Below are 23129 nucleotides of genomic sequence, written 5' to 3'. Positions count from 1 at the left end.
ATGTTTATTTTTAGACGGGCCGATTGATAGGTTCGCCGGGCAGTGTGGGCAGCGGACGATGCGCGTTATTTATGCAAATGTCCTAACGACACATAATGGTGGGCAACGGGGCGCGCGGCGTGTCTCCTCTGCCTGCAGCACGGTAATTAGGTGCTGCGTGCGCCGCCCTCGCCCTCGCCCTGGCCCTCTCCGCACGCAAATCTTCACCGCCATGTTTCTGTGTCGCCTCGAGCACGACCGATCATGTTTTTGTGCGGTAAATATCGTGTCTCGGTCTCCGTATGAGCTACCGTCCGCCAGTCGTACGCTCGCGGAAAATGTAAGGAGTCATTGTGATTTTAAATTACTAATTTGTATTATAATTATGACTCGGCACGCAACATGGCGTTTATTTTGTAAAAAAAAACATCGTCAATTGATCGTTTCCACTCACCGGCGTCAAGTATTCGTTGTTTCACTGAATGCTGCCTGCCGTGCCAAAACTGCCACGCTTTGATCTCGTCTTCGGGGGACTTCTCTTCTCTGAACATCAGCATTACCACGCTCTGAAACAAAATACAATATTAGCTAATTACATTAACAAGATTACCTATAAATCGTACAAGTTGTGTGCATCGCAAGATATTAAATATAAATAAACCGTATAAATGTACACCATCGCGATAATACTCATTAGAAACGCCTATATAAAGGTATGGCTCCATTTAATTTATCGCCAGCTTTAATGACATAAGCAAAGGCGAGCGATGCCGTGAGCATTTCGCGAACAAACTGGCCGCGATTACCTGCAGCATTTCTCAGTTATTAAGTTAAACGAATACGATTACATCTTCAAGATGGGCATCTTAATTCCAAATTTCATTTGAATGCCCTTCACAATAGTCGGACGTGCGGCCGCTCATTTCCGTCACGTTGTGTAAGTGAAATATGTCGCTAGACGATTTCTATGAACGGGTTAGAAAATGAAGTGAAAAAGAAGTGAGTTGCGCCAGGCGTGGTGCCAGACCGGGCCATATAGGGCTAACGACGAGAAAGCACCGATCGTCGCCTCTGATTGATGGATCGCCGATCGTCGATCGTCGAGGCGAGTGCGCCCGGCCGCGCCCGATCGACCTTTGAAACCCATTCTTTTAAAGTACTCGTATCTTTATAATTTGAAGATAATACAAAAATAGTACAGTACAGTATTGCAGTACAGACTGTCTACATTTTCTTTCATTTTATTATTTATTTAAATTTAAATAGCGTTTACATATTTACAGTCCAGCAGTATTTACTTTTTACTTAACAGTCACGTGATCCAAGTCGTTTTGTTTTATTAAGATATCGGATAAGTTTCGAATTTTATGTCTTTTTCATTTCCAATTTCGGTGCGTGCGGTCACGTACCACGACATGCCATGAATAAATTAGTTTTTTAAGAATAATTGTAGTTGCATTGTATTAAGAAGTTTTCGTAACTTGTTCCTACGCATCGTGTATTCTCGGAGAGCTTAAAGTCTACGAAGATAAAACGCTCGATACCATAACGGCGATGTTATCGCGCGCGGATCGCAATTAAATACGGCAAGGACCTCGGTTACGGTATTGGCGACGCGCAATAAAAACAATGTTTTATTGTGAATCGACGTATTTATGAGTAATTCGCGTCGGCGAATAGCCTCGCTCTTCTATAAACGGGACGGCGGCTTTCTCCGGACATCGGGCGTAAACTGAACGGAATCATGCATACTAATAGATAGCTCGCGTATAAAATTGTAACGGTGCAGTCCGCCTCTACTTCACATAGTCGCCGTTACTAAATATAAGCATTTTCTGCTTTATTAGAATTCCCCAAATTCATAGGTAAATACATAATGCATGCGTAACTGTAAACAAGCATTAGATGGTAGGTCATATCTTATCTGTAGTCATATGCCACCAAAACGAGGTTTATTAGTTTTTGACATTTTTATGGCACTCATTTATTTATGTCGGTATTTGTTATATCTAATTCAGCTACTAAGCCGTAGTACAATTTGGCTGTTGATATTAATGATTCATGAGGTCTACCGGGTAATTTAAGGTCTAACTCCGTCTAGTTGTAATAGTTTACGTAACTTAATACCTATTTTATAGTAACAATTGGCACCGAACAATGTCGCTATTGTTGTTTGACAGAGACACGGAATTATAACTGGGGCTTAAATGACTGAATTACGCAACGTGTCATAGACAAGTCTCAGTTTTATCGAATTAATGTTTCTCGTTTAGTTTATTACTTATTGAAATGTTATCAGTGCCGACTATTATTGTGGCGATAATGATAGGTGTTTAAAATAATAAATTTGATTTGATTGACTAACGGACCCTGATAATAGCCGTGTTACATTTTCTTACAACTAACAGTCCCCATTCTCATTAGACGTATCGTACACGTCCATTGGTTAACAAACAGCAAATATAACAATATTCATATAAGTTAATTAATTAGACATTGTAAAGGTCGGTCGTATCCTTGATGGTCAAACTAATGTTTCCGACTGCCGTCAAATGTTTTGGTGGTGTTCAACGATGTGTCATCGATTTATTTATTTAATCGATTCCTTAAATGTATGTATGTATGTATTTATCCTAATTGATATTTTATTCAATTCATAAATTGTATATGTCCGGTTTCCTTTGATAGGCTAGAAGTCATCTTTTGTTAGGTTGTAAGATCTTGCGAAATATAATAATTTAGATTAAATTGCTTTAAAAGTGAAAAAAGCCTTTTCGGAATTTAGAACTTTATTACTCGTATTTGGACAACTTAATCATTTAAATGTTATTAAATAAACTCAATCAGCGTTTCAAAAGTTAATAGTTACTTCGGACACATGCAGGAGGATGTAACGTAAACAAATTCGTATACAGACAATTACAATTAATTGCATATAACATAGTATGTTCAGTACGTGGAAGTAGCTGTATGTTTCGCAAGAGTTTTGCGTTCTCGAACCAGTTACCTCCAACTTTTCGGACCGTCAATTAATTAATCGAGTGTATCGACATTCGACCCGATTTCAGGAGCCCGGACTCGGTTGACAATCTTAGTTATCTGATTAAACACGCTTTCTCTCCGCGTGTGTGAGGCGCGCGGCTCGACGCTGTGCTGCGCTCGCCGCACAGCCGCACAGCCGCCTTCATTTCATCACTCTATTTGAATAAATAACCACAAGTTGCATATTTCATGCATAATACACAAGTCGATTGTTATCTTCGGCTTACGCGAGACATCTCGAGACGTATCGTTAATCAGGAGTGAGTGTAAATATGTTTCTGATAACAAAAACTTCCTGACATTGACAGAGGGAGATAACGCGACTTCTGTTTAGAACATCTGAACCGTTTAAAATATGATCTAATAAAGTATCAATTTAACGATGTTGATTCTGAAACACAAAAATGTGACCGACTACATAAGCTTATCGACATCTGACAAATAATGTGTAGACAACTTCTTCTGGGTCATTAGACGCTAATAAACAGTTGTTATCTTAACATTAGTTGTTATCTATTGGAAATTCTATTTAACAGAAAATGTAAAGTAATATCCGCTATAAAATACTGTCAGTTTAATTAAAATAATGTCGGCGATGATAATAAAATGTAAAAAAAAAAAACGACAGTAAGGCCTGGAAAATTATTTAAAAAGAAATAACTTCGCCCAGATACGTGATCAATTATATTTCATTTAATATTCATAAAGCGTACAGGCAGATATAAAGGAAATGATCATTTCGTTTCACACGAAGGCAGTTATTGATCTCATTCCAGATAAATGTTCTAATTAAAACTCGTGGCCGCGCTTGTACCCACTTTGTTTCTGTTCGCGGCGCAATTTCTCTTTGGTGTCGCTAAGAATACTTAAGAAATGTACCTATAAGAAAGTCAAGAAGTCGTCTTACAACTTTTTAAATTGCACCAAGTAAATCTTTATAGAGCTAATTTTGCTCACTTCACGTATTTGGGGTATTTTTTTAATGCAGCAACTGGCCCTCAAGTGGCCTTCATTTATCTTATGAAATAAATATATTCTGGGTAAGTACTTGAAACATGTCTCCAATTAAAACCACATGTATGGGAAATCGAAGAAATAACCTCGTAATAATTTAAAACTTTGTAATTTGTTAAAAAAGAAGTAAAAGAAGAATAAATCTTCGTTCACAATTTACACAGTTATAAATAAACTAGACTAGCTTAAAAATATATCTTACCATACAACTACACTGTGAAAATTATTTCGTGTAAAAAGATGTTTTCAACGCAAAAAACTCCTAATTCACAGATGAATGGCATTAAAATTACCCTAACCGGTATGTTACATTATCAAATTGAATAAACTTAAAACATTATCTGTTACGCATACGAGCATGGAGCGTTACAAGTAGTGCGTGGCAGTAAGTAGCGGAACGCGTTATATTTGCTCGCATCATCTGTTCCTCGACCACCGCACGTAGCATGTTAAGTAATATTGTTATGCAGGAGATGATCAGTGCACACGCTTCCCTCCAGCCGAGCTTTTTGCCCGACTCCTCGTTAGCGCGGGCTCGGCCGCGGCGGTCATCCATCAGACCCTATCGCCTTTATGACAATTATTTATGTTTACCGCCCCGCGAAACTATTCCACTTACAGCTGAGCTTTATCGATAGAGCAGAAGTAATGTCTCGGCGTCGCGATATGCTATATCTGATACGGATACGTCTGTTTGTTAAGTGCGCCAGTTTTGCTAGTTGTTTTAACGCCCCGGTTATTTGCTGCGAATGTTCTCCGCGGTGAATGTCGGTTTCGACATAAATTCTGAGCGGAACTGTGGGTGTAGCCGCCGTGCGTTCGCTCCTAGAATACGTCTCGGCATTTATTTCGCATCAAACGAGATTTATCAATGGCCGCTCTCGGCTCGTAAATAAAAGAAGTCGCGCTCGAGCTCGAGTAACACAAGTGGGGATTACATTGACGCTCCTTGTGTTTGACGATGACGTAAATTATTAAATATTGATTCACAATTAAATGTTTATTGCTAGCTGCTGCTTGCTAAAATAAATATGTTGAACATCAGACTTGACGCTTACCGACGTAAAATAACTATTTACCAGATCAGTGAGATGTTAACAAAACAACAACTAGAAAAGATAAGTATTTGAATTACTATCTTTTTCCAACTTTACAAAGTCACAGTCGATACAACTTTTTATTTATTGAATTTATGAAACCTGATGAAAACCGGATTAAAGTTCATTAAGTAATTTCAATAATTTATTCAAACATGCAGCCACTTGTTGCTTGGCAACTATGCACTCATTGTGAAAGAAAGTGTTACTAACTCTTCAGTGTAATACCTTGTTTTTATATGTCATATTGTACAATATTCATACCGATTATCTCATCAAATCTATTAACTAGCTGTTGTTCGTGACTTTGCCCGCGTTAAACTTTAAAAGTAAAACAAAACACAGCCTTTTCTAATGTTGAAAGTATTATTAAAATTTTGAAACTATGAATCAAATACATGCAAAATTACAAAATACAAATCTTTCCACTTTAAAATATTAGTATAGATATCTATATAGATGAAAAGAAAAACCGTATATCTAATAACTTGAAGTACATCAAAGAAACTATTATTAAAAGAAATGAATGTTAAACAGCACAACATAATGTGGATGTGCCCAACGCAATAGTTTGGAACGCCGCAGGGCAGAGCTCAAGATTGCTAGAGATGAGGAGCTTCCGTCGCCGACAAATTGCCCTCGCCCCCCCCCTCCTCCTCGTCCCGCCTCCCCGAGCATCCGGCGTACACCCTTCGTTTCTTATTCAAAGCGCAATGTCCAAGACCCAATATTACTTATATCCTTGCACATATCTTAGACCTACTATTACTTATTAATAAATAGTCATTATCCTTGTTTTACTTTATTTTTTACCTTTCAACGGAAATCTGTACCTTGTCTTAATGTTGTATTTTAGATGAATAAATCTGAGTAAACAATATCTAATTATTAACATTCCATTACACAATATTTCTTAATTTATTTTAAGAATCAATAACATCTACTTTAGCATAAACAATAGCACTTCGTAATTGTTTGTCGTGGCATTTAATAAACACATATCAAGTATTAAAGCTTTACTTACATTTACATTTTCTACAAGCAAATTTTATCTAATGGATATGCTCTTTGGATATATAACATTGTCTATGGAATTAAAACACTAATGGAGTAGCCAGTTACCGCTAAACCTCGATTAAATCGGAGCAGTTCCCGCGATCCGTCCGGCGTCGGATTAAAATCCAAAGTCGCGTCGTAACACTAATCTGCTCAAATGTCGAAAGGAAATGTCGGATTGTACGCAGGGCTTCGGGCGAGATGTGATACGCAAGACGTCCTACTCGGACCTACAGCTTAGAGTGCGACCGATAAAGCTGCCGCGGCGGCCATCGACGGCAAACACTACGTGTGGCATTTTGTCCGTTTTATAATATTATGTTACCAAAACATGAAGTTTTTAAACAACAAACAACCCAGCATGGAATACACTTATATACATTTCATGATTTATATAAAGATCTAAGAAATTTGTAAAAGCTCGAAAGTTTCATAAAGTGTACATTACATAAGGATTAGTAATTTAAACGTTTGACTTCTTTATCACATTAGTCTATTTGACATAAGAGCTTGATACGGGTGCAAAAGATATAATGATTAATAGACAATAAGTAACAAAAGTGATTTGCTTATTGCGAATATGGAACAATTGGATCGTTCAATCATTACGATTATTTTGGTTCGGCATTAAGATAACCACGACGCGGCGCGGAGTGGCGGGGCGGGTGTGCGTTGCGAAACCGAACCTTATATCTCCTAATGCCGCTGATTACAGCCTCACGCTGGCCCCGATGCTATCTCGGAGTGACGCTAAATACGCGCGCTGTGACACTTCCAATATCGAAACAATGACGAACCCCGCATTACGCAACGCGCTCCGGCTACGAGCAGCGACAGCACGGCTGTCATTCAAACTATAGATTTAGACTAAGTGAAAGTTTATTTAAGCTCAGCCTTTCATTTAGCGACCTGAAATACGGTTGATTCATTTCTTTTAGATACGTATTACATTATATCTTTTAATGATATGTAAATAACTATGCAGTATGATTTATTTCGCGCGTACATTACTTTCACCTTTATATTTTTTACATGTGGTTATCTTATATTTGGAAATAAATTTCTAGATTTAAAAATTATTTACTTTACATTGATTTTGTCTATAATATTAATATCTTTAAATAGAATGTTAAAAATGAAACAAATTTAATTCAATAACAAAGTAAACATTTTTTTTATTGTAACGATTGTAAATGTAAATGTAAAGATTGTAACGATATGCATAGTTGCGTGAAGATTACCGAATAACGTGTAATAAGTAACGTAACAGTTATCGAATGTAATTACGTGCGCCTGAAGCTGAACATGAAATGTTTACGCGCCGGCGAATCGCATGCGTGACTTTACACTAGATATGCTTCACGATGTAAACAACGGAACTATAAAACTGCTATTTCATAATACACTTAGAGTGTTTTAGGACAAACATGTTAACTCTAGTGATCGGATTTGCTAATTTCTTTTACAAAATCTTGTAACATTTATTTTTTTATTAATTTGAACTTCCGTGCGTTTGCAATTGCGATAAGATCAAAAATGTACTTTAATTTCCACGCTTAACGGAATACCGCGCCCTGAGATAATTGTGTTTTTTCTGTCATCTTCGCAGACAGATTGCTATAAGATAATATTTTATAACGAAAAACAAAACTGCCAAAAAAGCAATTACATTAAATTCACATAAATTACTTTCAAAAAATAAGGAAAGCCATAAAAAGTACATTATATTAACGCGAGGCGGCAGTGATAAATAACTTTAGGTGAGCCGATAAAGTTATAGTAAGATTTTTGTAACACTGTCCGCCATTTACATATGTTGACCACTCAATAAATCACTGTTTAAAGCCAATTACGGCTCATGTTTATTTACATTTGCTAAATGGAAAAACACGTACCGAAGCCTAAGTTCATAAGAGCAAATTATTCAAGGTCGTTTCAGTAAAATTAAGATGTAATAAAAAAACGGCTAAATTCCAAATATTATTTTTTACTAGACGTCTGTAACGACTAATCAATTTAAACACGTTACAAACTCTATCAATTCAGACATTTAAAAGATTTGCGAATTAATGTTGCAAATATACAAAACCGCTTTATTGATTACTTTCGATTAAGCAAAGAATGAAATCGTTTATTTAAGTGACTAAATGAAAGTGCAGTACCATGGACTATGTGTCGGTGCATAATCAGTGCAATTTATAATCATTAACGTTTTTCTGTCGGAAGGACTGGCAAGGAGCGGTGCGGGGTGCGGGGTGCGGCTCGCGGCCGTGACAGGGGTGCACGCTAAATTGAGATCTCAACGCGTGATTGATCGAGACCATGACTGGCATCTTCCAAATATCAAACGAACATATGCAAATTTCACATTTTTTGTTATAGGTTCATACATTAAAGAACTCTTTCTGTTAGCGTCGGATATAAAATTTCATTACACGTCAATGCGCCCTGTGAGAATTATTCGATCTGTCTCATATGACAGCCCTTCAGTGTGCGGCACGGCGACGACGACGTCCGCAGAATGGGCGCGGCGGGAGCCGAGCGCTCCGAATGCCGACCGTTATAATCCCTCATCGAGCATAACATGTCGAGTGTAAAAGGCATCATTAACGAACGCCTTAAAAAGGCAAACCGGAGCAATCATTAAAATCGTTAAATATTGCAAAAAGAAAAGAATACAACGGCGCTGCTCGTTACGCGAGTTTCCGTTGCTACGAAAGTGAGCACAATGATGTCGGCGCATCGACAAGAAATAGAGCAAAAAGCGCTCTCAATGAACAGCAGCGCCACGCCGCCACCGCCGCGCCCCGGCTGCCGCGCCGTGTCGCCGCGGACATGCGAGACGCGGTTCAATCGCGCTCGAGAATAAAACGATAAGCGGAAGTTTATTACGGCCGCTTAAAAGGTATTAAATATCATTCGTATGTAAATTACATATTGCAAATAGATAACGATCTTCTACTCGACTTCATCGACCCAGTGTCAGTTTGTCATAAAAACGTTTAATATATTGCGTGCTTAAAAAAGTTGAAAGAAAATTAAAATTTAAAACAATGACATTAATATTAAGTCTGTAAAGATACATATTTTTTTATAAACACATAATTTTGAGAGATAAGACATTGTCACACTAACTATAATGATTTGATTTGAATTGAAAATACAACAATAAATGTGCAAAACCAACATTTTTTTAGCAATCATTATAATGCACCCTTAAAATGACGAGAATATCAAACATCACGTACGTCGCGTTCACTAGCGAGGTGATTAATTGCACTCATATTCTGTGATTGATCGATTTTCTTTCGTACCAAAGCACATAAAGTATTTTTTCATCCTTAGATGTTCTCGGAGAACATTTTAAAATTATATTTATCATGTTCATTCAAATGTAAATGGCAGACGTGGCGTGCGAAAAGTAAGGACGAGGTGGGCCGATTGTACTTGCGACGTGGTACCTTTAATTAGGTGCAAAACCTCGTACACAGGTCGCCGTAAGGTTCATTCGGAGTAAATCTGTCCGATGATATCGGCGGTGGTGGGCAAAGCTGCGCCGCGGCGGGGCGGGGCGGTGCCGGCCGTAATTACAGCCTCGCCACTCACGCTCCGTGCGCCCAAATCTCTCTTTTTACCGAATTTTCTTGTACCTCCTAACAGCTCACGGACACGCGAAACATTCGCATCGCGTGTGAATTTAAATTGTCAGCCACGGCAATAACTAATGATCATAATTGACATTCAATACATGGGATATTGAATGTCGATAATAATCATTACTCATAAAATTATCTTTATTCCCGTAAACAAACTTAGTTAATTAAGAAGCTAATAATGATTACAAAAATTATTATAATCTCATAATATGCCAAGGAAGCTTAGCCACCTCATTTTTATTACTTTTATCTTTAGATATCTACAGATAAACATCATAAAATTATTCTACCGCGTTTTTTGTAAATGTTTTTATATCATATTCTATAACACCAGAAGATTTGCATATGCGGTGGTAATAAACAAATTTAAATAAAAGTTCTTATTGTAAATAAATACAGTATTCTATGTCATACTTTTCCCACCATAACGCTACTTTATAATAGTTATACAACGCTATTTAGACCTTATCATCTCGTGTTATCTATTCTAGATGCAGGCATAGATATAGAAATATTAATATAACCAAAAATAATAGCATTACAAAATAACTGCAATATTTGTATTGTTAAAACTTCTTAAAGAACAACCTTTAATAATCTCAATGTTGCTCGGATACAAGTACGAGTATTGACATTATGTTCGAAAAGGCAAAAAGTTGCTCGTTAAGGAAACATGATGTTTGGCGCATTGAAATTATTTTATCATAATGCGGCGAGGTTATTGTTTCAGGGAGCGATATTATCCGAGGCGAGGCGAGGCGAGCCTGGGCCGAGGCGGCGCGCTCCCGGGGCGGTCATTGTGTTCCTATATGGCGAATGTCAAAACCGTCGTCTTAATTATCGGGCGCGGCCATACAATGCGCACTCGATTGCGGCGAGATAAGCGGCGTGTATCTATCCGAGTCGTTATTGAATGCGCCGGACGCGCGGCCCACTTGCTGCCTTAATAATAACTTCAAACGTATGTCGCATTGTATCTCTGATTATTCCGATCTAACTCCATTGAATCGAGATAAAGTGCGCTCGAATACGATACACGTCGCAAGAAAAACGAAGGAAAATTCAATTATTGCGGAATATTTCATGACGCATATTGTTTACGATCGATCTAAGTATTAATTACATATTTGTGTTCGCTTACCTGCATTGTTATGCTATCCCTTGTAATGATGGGAACGGAAGATACGTCTTCATACAATAGTGTTGGGGTAAATTAACAGCAATTAGTATTAGAGTGTGTAGTCCGGATTTTCTAGTTTAATTGTTCAAAACAAGTAAGAAATAAGACGTTTAACCCCGTTATTCTAGTTATTATGTCATTTCAAAGGAAATGTCGGGAAATTCTTTATGGGGATTACCCATTTATATGAGAAAATTGTAGGTAAACAGAATACATCACTTTTTCTTGGTCACTATTTTTTCATATTAATAATTCCAAACAAAAACTGGTTATTCTCACGCGATGCTAGATTGTTTTATGACTGCTTAATTATTCGCTTGTTAAATATTTGTCAAATTAATAGTTTCATATTTATTAATTTTCTTCGATATTTGCGAAAAATCTTATATCAATTTTGTAAATTGTTTTTTAACTGATTACCTAGACATATGCTAAAAGTATTAATTGTCTTCTTAGATAGTGGAAATACTTAAGTCCTATTTGTAGCAATAATATTGTCATATTTAGTTTCACAGAATTACGAACAAATAAAACTATGCAAAAAATAAGTGGTTATGAAAGTGAGTCGTAGAAGGCGAACACGTAATGCAACCGGGAGCAGTGAAACCGAGCCGCGACTGCGGTCGGGACCCTCGCTTTCACACCGGGATCTGGCGACACCACTTTGTTAGTGTCGCATCGTAGAGTTATGCGCTGACAATGTTTTTTTTTTTTATTTCTTGTACATTGTACAGCAATAGCAGAGTCATTTTTGTATAAGATTGGTGTTCAAACAAATGAGTCAATACATTTACATAGATTACCTATTTAATGTCTTGTATATGGGGATTTTAACTAATACGTTTAGATAAACTGTGAAAATACATCATAATTGAATGCATTCTCATATTCCAAGTAAAGGTTGCAATTACTAATCACTCACTATTCTCTTGGAATTTTTAAATATTAACATTAATTATTTATTAGGAACAATTACACGTTTATTTCTATTATTAACAAAAAGATATTTATTTATTTTTTATCTTAATCACATACCCAAACCTTTGCGTATATAAAAATCTTAGCACTAAACCAAATAGTAAGTAATAAAAATAGTTTCATCATTAAATCATCAAAGTTAACACAATAAGAACGTATATTACACAATTTAAATAGAGTCGTTCAGCGGCGCATCGTAGTTATTTAATGACGGCCCGTGCCTCAAATAGTCTGTTAGGCTTTCTATCGTCTAAGAGAGGTAAACATCCGGCCATCGCTTCGCTAAGGGACTCAGTAATCAAATAACGACAAAGTCCCTCCACTCGCGATGACTTAATGAGTAGTCTCGTTGATGTCTTTTCTTTGAGCAATGTTGAAACTTTCGAATAGCACAAAAATGTTTGGCTTTTGAAAATATAACGTACTTCCATTAAACGAAAAGATTTCACAAATCAGTTAGAATTAATCACAATGAGGATTTTCTTTAATCTAGCATATTAAATATGTAATTACATATTAATTAGAAATAAGTGATATTGCGTTTAATGACTTAATTCCTAAACTGGTTGTTGCTAGAGAAATAACCGAACAGGTCCAGTTAACTGCTTCATTAACTGTACAATCTTAGATTTGAAATAAATTAAATGAGTTTCCTTTTCCAACTAATCAAAACATATTTATTACTTACATATCTTCTATGTAATTTATTACGTGATCAAAATTTCTTTTGACAAGCATAGATTCTTATTTTTGTAAATCTTAATTTATTGGCTTATTAAATTCTGCTACACGATTAATACTAAAGAAGTGCTGTCAAATATTTTATTGTACATAATGTGTGAATAATTATGGCCGGTCAAGTCGATTAAAAATGTAACTTACCTTAACTGTTTGGTTTTTAAGGGGCTTGTCTGGGTCGTGGACGTACTCAAGCGTGATGCCGTAGAACTGGCCTTTGTTGATGTAGGTAATGCGATCGTCTTCGCGTCGCTGGGAACTACTGCTGGCCGTCTCGAGGTGGTATTTGAATCCGTACGGAGAAAACCTATGGAAATGGACACAAATAAGTCGACAGTCAACACGACATTTATTATGATAACGATAAGCGATCGCGTTAACGCATACATACGTCGCTCCGTACATACTACGGATCGAGATAAATCTCAAATGTTGCACATTACGAAGTATCGCAGTAGGTAAGTCGTTGCAGTAACCATTTGTTGGAATATAAAATAAGCCGAGAGCTGGTTTGAGTGAGAGACATTTAGAAAAAGTGCGATTTCTTCTGTAAGATACATATCAACGGATACATGTTCACGACAATAAAGTTTCCATGAAGTGAAGCAATAAAAGTAAGCAAAAAGTGGAAATCTTAATTGTACGGCAAGTCGGTCTGGCCGCTAGCCCGCAGGGGTCAAGGGGGGCGCGGGGGCGCGGGTTAGCGGGCTGCGGTGTCGTTACATAAAGGCGTGGAGATCCAGTTCGCATAGAGAAATGAAAAACTGCGTTTTCTCGCGATTTCCTGCGCGTGGGATCGGCGGAAGAAAAACCCGCTAATTTAGTGGCGATCGCGTGCCGCAGCTCGTTACGTGAGGGCGCGCGCGCCAGCCGCGGCCGCGCCGCTTGTCGTGTCGCTTGGCGTGTCGCGTCGCGTCGCGGGCCCACGCGACATTCGCACAAAGAACATTAAACTAGGAAACGACGACATCATTATCTGCCCGCTTCATTGTAACACGCCTTACTTATGTAACGCGATAAAAAGCTATAAATCGTTAAAGAACGCCTAATCTGCTAATAAATCTCGCCGCGGTATGCAGATAGCCAGCCGCGTCGGCGCAACTCTCGACTTGCGGTTACACCATTACTTAAAGCTTATTGAAAACAATTTGGTAAACAATCCCGCTGATGTTTGCGATTTAAAGCGAGCGCGCGCAGATAAAAGCCGTGTAATGCAAACTCGGGCCGACATTGACGGATCGGTCGCTGCAGCACTCGCCTATCTGATTCTCTCTAACTTATTCCAAACGTAATTTCCATCGGTGACGTAGGCAGCCATTGTTATTTTGGATGTTATTCTTCCTTTACGTACTTGTACTGCTCACATGATTGTAAATCGTTTTTTTTTCTGATAAATCTCTGTAGCGAATATATAAAACGCGTATATTGGATTTTCAAATGATTTTTAAAACTTTATTACACTTAATAAGACTTTTTTAAGTACCACCTGGTCGTCTTAACTACCTACATGAATTCTCGGTACTCGATAATAAATAAGGCATTGTTTTCGAATGAGCTTCATTACAAATTTCAGCAACGCGACGTCCAAAAAAGACACTTCCTGTGTGAAGGCGAGGGTCTTTCATGAATAAATCAATCGATGAGGCGCGGAAATTGATGATCGCGCAAAAAGCCTTCGGAACGCAGCGACAATAAAGTGTTCGAAATAAAAACATTCTCAGCGATAAGAAGCGAAGTCCCGCGAGGCCGTAGAGGACTACCGCGCCAAATTACATGCGCATAAATACGGCTCTTTCTTATTTCTTGCAAACGCATGGCATGGCTACGTCGATCGCTATCCCAAACAACCCTTTTTACAAATAACTGTCTTATGAGGAAAAAACATAGAAACTAGACCAATTTTTAAAACAAGATCAAAATATCGAATGTCTCAAAAAGCTCAAGGAAAATATTATAATAACACGTTTAACTTTTTTTAAAAGTTCCTAATTAGTTTCGTTTCTTATAAATACTTCATTATGTTTTTTTACAAACCGGAAGAATATTAACATAACATTTACTTTTATAGTTATTATACTTTAATTAGGCACAACATAGCTTCATAAATCAGTGTTGTCTGTCAAGGTCTGGTCTGTACGAATGGTCTGACGATGGCATTACGGGCGACGAATGTAAATTGGAATAAGAATACCGTTTTATGCGAATTGCAGTCGAGCTCGTCTCCACCGTATCGATGCTTGATGGAAATTGAAGGACCATTGTATGCCTCCGACGAGACGTATGTCCAAACGGACACAATGCTGTGAATCATAGCTGCTTATCTCGAAAGCTGCCGTCTCACAACTATCTTAAGATCATTAAATTCGGCTCCTTTTACGTAATCCTAATATAACTTGCAAAACGTTTACAAATTACGATTATACGTTATATGTTTTAGAATACATCGCTTTCCCTATCCTAATTTGTGTATTTCGTTGCAATACGATTATTTTTAGAGGAAACAGGGATTGGAAACAATCTCAGCAGACGGGTAGCGGGTTAATGAGAACGGTTATGCGGCGCGGAGTAATGGCGGCACGCTGATTGCCCGCCACGCTGCACCTCGCACGCATCACGCACGATCCTAATCGCCCACCGACACCGTCGACTCACGGTTATACACTTAATTTATTTTATACAAGTCGGTTAATGAATTCTAAATATACTTCCTACATATTACCAGGTAAACAATTTTATTCATATAAATTGACACAATTTAAAATACTTCCTACAGAGATTATGCCTAAAAAGCAACAAGTACTTATTTGTTTTTAAAACAAACTTCCCGACAGCGCTCACGATAACTTAATTGACCTTGTAGATGCGGTATAGGAGTTTTATGTGTCCCATTACCCCGCATTAGAAGCCTTTTTGTTGTGGTAACTAAATGTGCATACATTAGTTGATTAAGCTACCACTTTGAGGAAGCTGATTCCAGTGTTGAACATTGGGCGAGCAAACACATCGTCGTATTGGAACGCGCAACCGACTACTTGAGCACTCCGAGCTACTTAACTGGGCGGTAAGTAATAGTTCAAACAGTCCAGAGGGCGTCGGAATACATTCGGTGCTGGTAATCGTTCGTGGAACGAGCGTATATCGAAGGTAATCGAAGAAGTTAAAAGCGACCACGTTTATTTGGGCCAAATGCAAGCAAGTAATTATCGAGATAATAATGCTAATGCACTTATCATGTTGACGACTGCTTCCGCCGAGGCGCTGACTCGCTCGTAGCCGCTCGTGTAACGATTTGTTCCAACGATCCCGGTATTCAATTAAGACGGGGATTTAGTCTTCAAATAAGTTAATGGTTCAAATTAAAACAAATGAGTTCAAATAATAATGATTACTGCACGCTTTCTAGACGGAAGACGCATGTTCTTCATTACGTAACTTTGTTTTAGGAGAATAAGCAGAGTGGTAAGTTACTATATAGACTTCGTAAGATGAATATAATATACGAGTATATTATATTCGAATCTAGATCAGCACACGATGTTTTTCTTTTCCAACTCGCACGTGGTAAATCAGAGCGTAATCCGGATCCAGGAATTGAACTTAAATTGCTCGTACACGGCTTTCTCTCGGAATCTTACCGGGCAACGTTTTTCTATAGATTTTAATTATTAAGTAGTTTCGAAGAAAAACGTATAACGATATTTCAATTTAATGTTTTAATTGTTGTGCCAGGTTTTGTGGCTGCGGTCATAAAGTTGATAATTAAATAAAAAAATTATCAACTAAATTAATTATGATCAATATAAACATTAACTTAAGGTCTAACTTTAGACTAACATAAAGCATTCGTGTAACTACAATGTTGTTACCTTACCTTTTAGTCCCCTGTTAAATGTCAGCGTGAAAAAATAATTTTAATTGTAATGTAGAAGCAATTAACTCAAAATTAATTGTATTATTGTCTTGTTGGTATGACTGTGGAATATTTACTGCTTCGTTTATTTTTCTCAAAGTACATGTAATAAACAATTTACTATATTTTATATTTTTGGGTATAATGTGCAAATAGCAAATAGTAGTAAATAATATAAGATCATACATATATTACGACGAATAGTAGTCACTTTTAATGAAATTCTTTAACTGATAGTTTGTTTTTAAATAAATGTTCGTATAGCATTTGGTTAAGTATTAAGCCATGACATTATGTGACTTGGCGATTAGTCACATTACATTAAGTATCGTTACTTTAAGATACTTAATTGTTAACTGCGGACATTTACATATTGTTAAGCAAAGTAATTTATTTATGTCTAACGCCATTAGGCAGTATAATAAACCCATAATCTGAGGCTACTAAGTAAACGTGTATTTTAATATAAATTAAACTAATGGTGTCACCGCGACGTCGCTTACCTACAATGATATATAACGTATTTTCTAAACTTTTATAATAATGAAGGAAATATCCAAATTAAGGAAAAGTTTACTTAAGTAAGTAAATAAATACTTTAGTCGTTAATATTACAAACTAAATATTAGAATCTAAAAACAATTCAATAAATAAGGTCCTTTGAATACGAATAAAGTTTATAATTTAATTATTTGTTTTCATAGATAATTAAGTTATAAAAAAAATATTCTTGTTTATTCAATTTAATATCGACATGTTTGTGAAGCGTCGAATTTGATTATCACGAGATAGAAATTAGCACCCGGGACCGTTACACGTTGTTGCTACAACACAATATCAAGTAGCTGTAAATGCTGGACTTGATTGTTCAGTAAACAGACTCTTTGACCAACTGCCGACTGCCTTGTTAATGACCTGACTTTGAACCTCCGTAAATTGCTGCGGGATCTTGGACTATATGTAAGGAATTTAGTTAATTTGACTTACATAAATGATGTCACTGAATCATTAACAATTTGCAATTCTCGTTGAGTTATCCAAGAAAAGTTTACATACAAAATTTTCTTTTTTTTATTGCTTTAATATACATTTTTTAAACAGTTTGAGTGATTCAAGCTATGTAAGATATTTCAAATTCTATTTATACGATAAATTGTTAAGATTAAAACAATAAAATCTTGTGTATAGTAAAATTGAACAATAATAGACAACTCACAGAAGCAATTCCAAATAATCTTCATATTAAAATTTTCAAAATACTGAGTAAAGTCATAATACATAAGCGTTAATTAACACGTCAGTGTAATCATTTACGTGAGCGTTTTAATTAAAACGCAACAGATTATAATTGACGGAGAATGCATTGAATTGTAACGTTTGTTACGCGCCAGCCACATACAAAGTATTTCATTAACACATAATACGTACAGTTCAGCTAGCATAATTGTAACATAGAAAACATTATACTAAAAAGTTACAATAACTAAGTAAATATTGTATAATTATTTTTGTCATTTAAATTACAGGTTGGAGTTCTTTGAAAACAGACAAACTAAACTGAACCCAGCAGAAACATGAAGTAATTTAGCTATTCAAAAATACTGATGGAAGTTAAAGTTTATAATAGGATAGCTACAGATAATATCTCTAAATTAGTAACGTAAATGTAATTTACTTTTATCGTTACAACTGATGTATTTTTATTCTAAGTAACACTGCGTGTGTTCGTCTGATGTTTTTCCTAGAAAGGGCCGGCGTATCGAAGATAGTCTGGAGGTGCGAAGTGGTCGGTCAATAAGCTTGTTCAGGTCGCTGGCAGTTTCCTCCTATTCTCAGCCAGCGGGTATCGAACGACGGTAATCAAATTGTTTTAGGTGTTTACGCTAACCATTTACAGGCGGACCGTGAATCATTTTTATTAACGGTCTGCCGTCAACTTACCAATTGAAGAATTTATTTTCATCTCGATGTTTTAACTAATAACGATGATATTCGACTTATGTTTCCTTTTATGGAGAAATAACGTAACATAATATTTTTTTTATTATATTAACAATCGCGTTTTTAAGAATAAGTTAATAATTAAAACATTTTTTGTTACTTACAAATTTCATAGAATTTATAATTATAGGCATTTAACAGTTTTATCATTGCGTAACAATTATTATTAGATTAATTATACGAGGAATTATTTAGTGAAACATTTCTGGGTAATTTAATAACATTGTTGATTTAAATCGTCTTAACGCTGTCATATCTTGAGTGAATATTTTTCTTAACGTCGCAAGTAACTTAGTCCCCACATTACTTAGTGGCGAGCGTAAGTGTACCTACTGTAGCGCCCGTCATTAATATGCGTGGAAATAACGCACTATGTTTATGGCAAAACAGGTAGATTCTGTAAGCACATTTACTCGAATGGATAATGTTGAAGTTTCTTAGTGGATATTTAAATGTAGCCGGCGAATAACGGAAAGTTAGAAGAAGTTTATATTCAAACATTGAACGATAAGCTTTTAATTCTAGTAATGGAAAGTAGCTGAATGCTTTGCTGTATTCACTATTCTATTTTTGAATCTTGGTACTCGGTACGATATGTACTTTTGTGTAATTTGGTAGCTACGAAAATGAAAATCCAAACCCGATCCTTCGTTAATAAAATAGCTTGTAAATTCACACATGCTTTAATCGATTTTATGTATGAAATCAATGAATTTGCAGTAAATGTCAAGGGTAGCAAATAAATGTACAATTTATAGAGACCACTTTCTACTTTATATTTTAAAACATTATTTAAACATATAAACATTCCACAGTCGATTACGTGTTGACGTTACGAGTAAATACGGGCTTGAAGAATTCGAATTGGTAAGTAATTTATGCGAGAATGAGAAAAAGAATGTTATTGAAATAATTTATCCAAAAGGGACGTTTAGTTTTGTAGTACTTACAGTTTGGCGATTTGTATCTTGTCTGCATCATTTTGTCGGCCGAAGTCGTGCCAGGGGCGCGTGCGGGGGGCCTGCGCGGGGGAATGGTGTGCGGAGGGGGTGCCGCGGCCGTCCTCACCCACGCCCGGCTGCTGGCAGATCACCGTGTACTCGAATGACTGTGTGGGATAACATTTCTCTAATTAAAATAATTGTAAACATACTACACTTTAGTTTATTATAACAATCCATGTTGCGTGTAACAAGCAGATACAATTATACGCGTAGATACACATTTCACCAGAGTTTATTCAAACCAATATGGAACCAAAACACCCAAAGTATTTAAAAATAAATGCTTATAGAGCATTAAATCTGAAAATCAAAACATAAACATCTGTTACAAAATCTCCGTTCAAAAAAATCTGTTCTGATTTAGTGTACTAAATAGTTTTAATTCAATTTTCAGTTCGGTACTCAGTTTGCTAGATCAATATGAGTTTTAGGATTGAATAAGGTAAGATATAAATAGCTGGTTACTAAATTAATTCAAGTTATGAAAAATTCACGAGCAATTTGATCGCGTGTTGATGTGATATTCGCATGTTGATATTAGCTATGTATCTTTAATATATTTTGTTTTTATTTATTACAGGTATTTTACTCAAAACAAACATCTAATTTTACTTTGTAAAGGTCCAAATTTCTTCTTTATGTATAATAGTTATTTTATTCTAATAATACCTTTTACCTTTATTTAAAATCTGAAATTCTAACGTACAGCACACACCATTCAAGTTACTTTAGTTATTGTGAACTTTTTTGTATTAAATCCATATGCAACATTTTTAACAACATTAACCAAAATAAGTGCTCGTAAAATTTTCTTATTGGAATAGGTATGTGTAGGTACACATGTCTTCTTAGAATCGTCTACTTCTTTTTTGAATAAAAATACACTAATAAGGTTATTATACAATACATAAATCGAAAAAACCGATTCCAAAAATTAATTGCAAAAATAAGTCATAACAGTTATGAAAATTATTAATGGCTATATGTATTATAAATTTTAATATTTTAATATTACCATAACGACATCTTCAAACTTAATCGAACACTATCGTGACAAATTTTTCATTAATGATTTTTTATTTAGGTATGAACGAGACTCAAGTCCGAACAGCAACCAGTATGGCAGGTTGGAGGCCGTATCACACAAGTCGTTTTTTTTCTCTCGCATGATTAATTTCAATCATTCACAGTAGTTTCCATCCTCGTCCCCTCGATCGCATTTCTGATAACCCTAAAGGTTAACGTTTATCACTTATCTGATAGAATATGTATGTGGAAATGTGTTTACCGTTTATATTATACACGCGGATTCTTACATAAATATATTCGTAGGTGGAGTTAAAAGTAGGAAAACTCCGTTTATAACGTTTAGAAATTAAGTATATTTACATAGATAAATAGTTTTAAGCCGGTGAATTGTTTAACACAAAATTAAAATATTTCTTTCATACTAAGCATTGTATTAAAAAGTATAGTATTTTTTAAATATATGAGAGATGTGAAATATGAATCTTTTATAATGATAATATTTTCCGGGAAGACGCAATGTGTTGTCAAATGTAATTAAAATGAAATAAACATTTTATTTGATGTAATTAACAAAAATTCTATATATCCACTATTCGAGATATTATGTCTCATTATATGTAACAAATTGAAACAGAAATCTCCACAAATCACAACATATGCGTATATCGAAAGATTTCTCGTTTAACTCAAATAATATCGGTTGTTGTGAAGCAGGAAGGAATAAAATACTTGTTTTTCTGAACTTAAGTAACGGAATGGTAGGCACAGGTTTGTTTGTTGTTTTGATATATTTGTATAAAATTACTCTAAAACAAAAACAAAAAACCGGAGCTGTCGTGGGATTTTTTTCATATCATAGTAACAATATATTAAATTTAACTACCACGTAATTTATGATAATGGTTACAATTATTAAAATATTAGTATAATTACGTCATCGTTTCCTAGTACAATCGACTCACAATGATATCAATAAACTTAACGACTTTTAAGCATAATAATACTACTTAGCATTAATTTTACGATATGTTAAATTATTTTTAATTGGCAAAGAACTTGAATATTTCGCCACAGACGTGTATATGATATGTAAAGAAATTCATCACAGGTGAACGTTTATTTCAAACGTGAAACAAAACAGAATCATAAATGACATGATTTGAATTTAATTAATTCATCTAATCTGTTAATGTCAACATTATACTAGAGTCGATTCTAAGGCAGTAGAACAAAAGATAAATGTTCAAACAAGATAGTATTGTAGGCAGGCTCGGCTCGTGATAGCCGCGCCTTGGAGGTGCAAATCCTTCTATATAACTCAGCTACCGGCCCGATTATAGTCATGCCAATTTGTTATTTTAATATGATACTTCAGAAATATGTAGTAAAATGGAAGGGGCTTTTAAATATGTCTCGCAGAAGGTCGCAATGTCGTGACTTTATAAATGCTTCGATGGAGATGGAATAAATTGGATCTTTGTTGAATAACAATTTATCTGACATATAAATAAACAAAAACCTAGCTCGATTATCGTATTCGACTTCCTTATATCAGACACAATACGTTCATATTGGATGAAAAAACAAATCAAATAAGTAATTATTGGGCATCTCGGTTACGTTAAATTTATAACTGTTTCAAATATAATAATTGACGATAATTATACTATCGCTTGTTATGCTGCCTTTAGGAACGAAAATGTTAAAAATGATGTTATCATTTACCAGCGATAGATTCTTCTTAGTTGAGAATAGACGTAAATTTTCTTATTAGCTATTTATCTAGTTAGTCCTCTATTGGTTATGCTGAACTGCGATTATGGAGACACTTCATTTAACCCTATGCATCGATGATTTTAAAAACTTTACTTTACAACAAAGAGTCATAGCTTTGACCTCTGAGTTATTGATCATCTTAAACTCTGATGTTCCATGTGTCTTATGTTATATTTGTCATTTAGCTGGACAAGAGTCACAATCAAAACAAATATTTTAAATTTCAAAACATAACAAGTCATGCGAACAGACATAAATTTAAATACCTAATAAGCACACAAAGTAGAAATATAAATTAGCACGAAGGTACGCGAGGGTGGGCTTCTGGAGTAGTAAATTCATCGATGGCCGTGCTTTTGTTTGCGAAATGTTACGATTGATGGATAAGTTCTGCTAATTTGTAATTGCTAATCTTTTGAGGTGCATAAACAAGTTTGTATGATAAACTCGGTTCTGTACCTACCCGTAGTTTATTTTAAATGATTTAAAAATCTATAATCGACAAAAATCATAACATAAAAATATCCGCAAGTAAGCAAGTAAGCATGTTTAGTGTTTGTGTGTGTGGTATGTATGTGTGAAGCCCCCCGCCCGCGGCCCGCGCCCGCACCGACCTGCTGCACAGCGGTGTGGTCGCGCGGTGTCACCGCGTCTGCGCCGATGCCGCTG

At 35.8% G+C, this 23129-nt stretch overlaps 1 protein-coding gene across 1 annotated transcript in view; it reads right to left on the bottom strand.

Moving 5' to 3' along the window:
• The window catches only part of LOC106100333 (protein grainyhead), a gene marked incomplete at its 5' end in the record, with an annotated part of 89114 nt that overhangs the window by 10106 nt on the left and 55879 nt on the right, over positions 1-23129 (bottom strand). The window contains 4 exons of the mRNA XM_013279157.1: positions 434-545; positions 12885-13047; positions 19602-19759; positions 23075-23126. Of these exons, the coding sequence (XP_013134611.1) occupies positions 434-545; positions 12885-13047; positions 19602-19759; positions 23075-23126 (485 nt within the window). The remainder of the gene's footprint in view (positions 1-433; positions 546-12884; positions 13048-19601; positions 19760-23074; positions 23127-23129) is intronic.

Source organism: Papilio polytes, unplaced genomic scaffold (genome assembly GCF_000836215.1).
Source record: "Papilio polytes unplaced genomic scaffold, Ppol_1.0 DF824047.1, whole genome shotgun sequence".
NCBI lineage: Eukaryota > Metazoa > Arthropoda > Insecta > Lepidoptera > Papilionidae > Papilio > Papilio polytes.
Note: the sequence above shows the minus strand (reverse complement) of the source record. Positions and strands in the feature narration are given on the sequence as shown.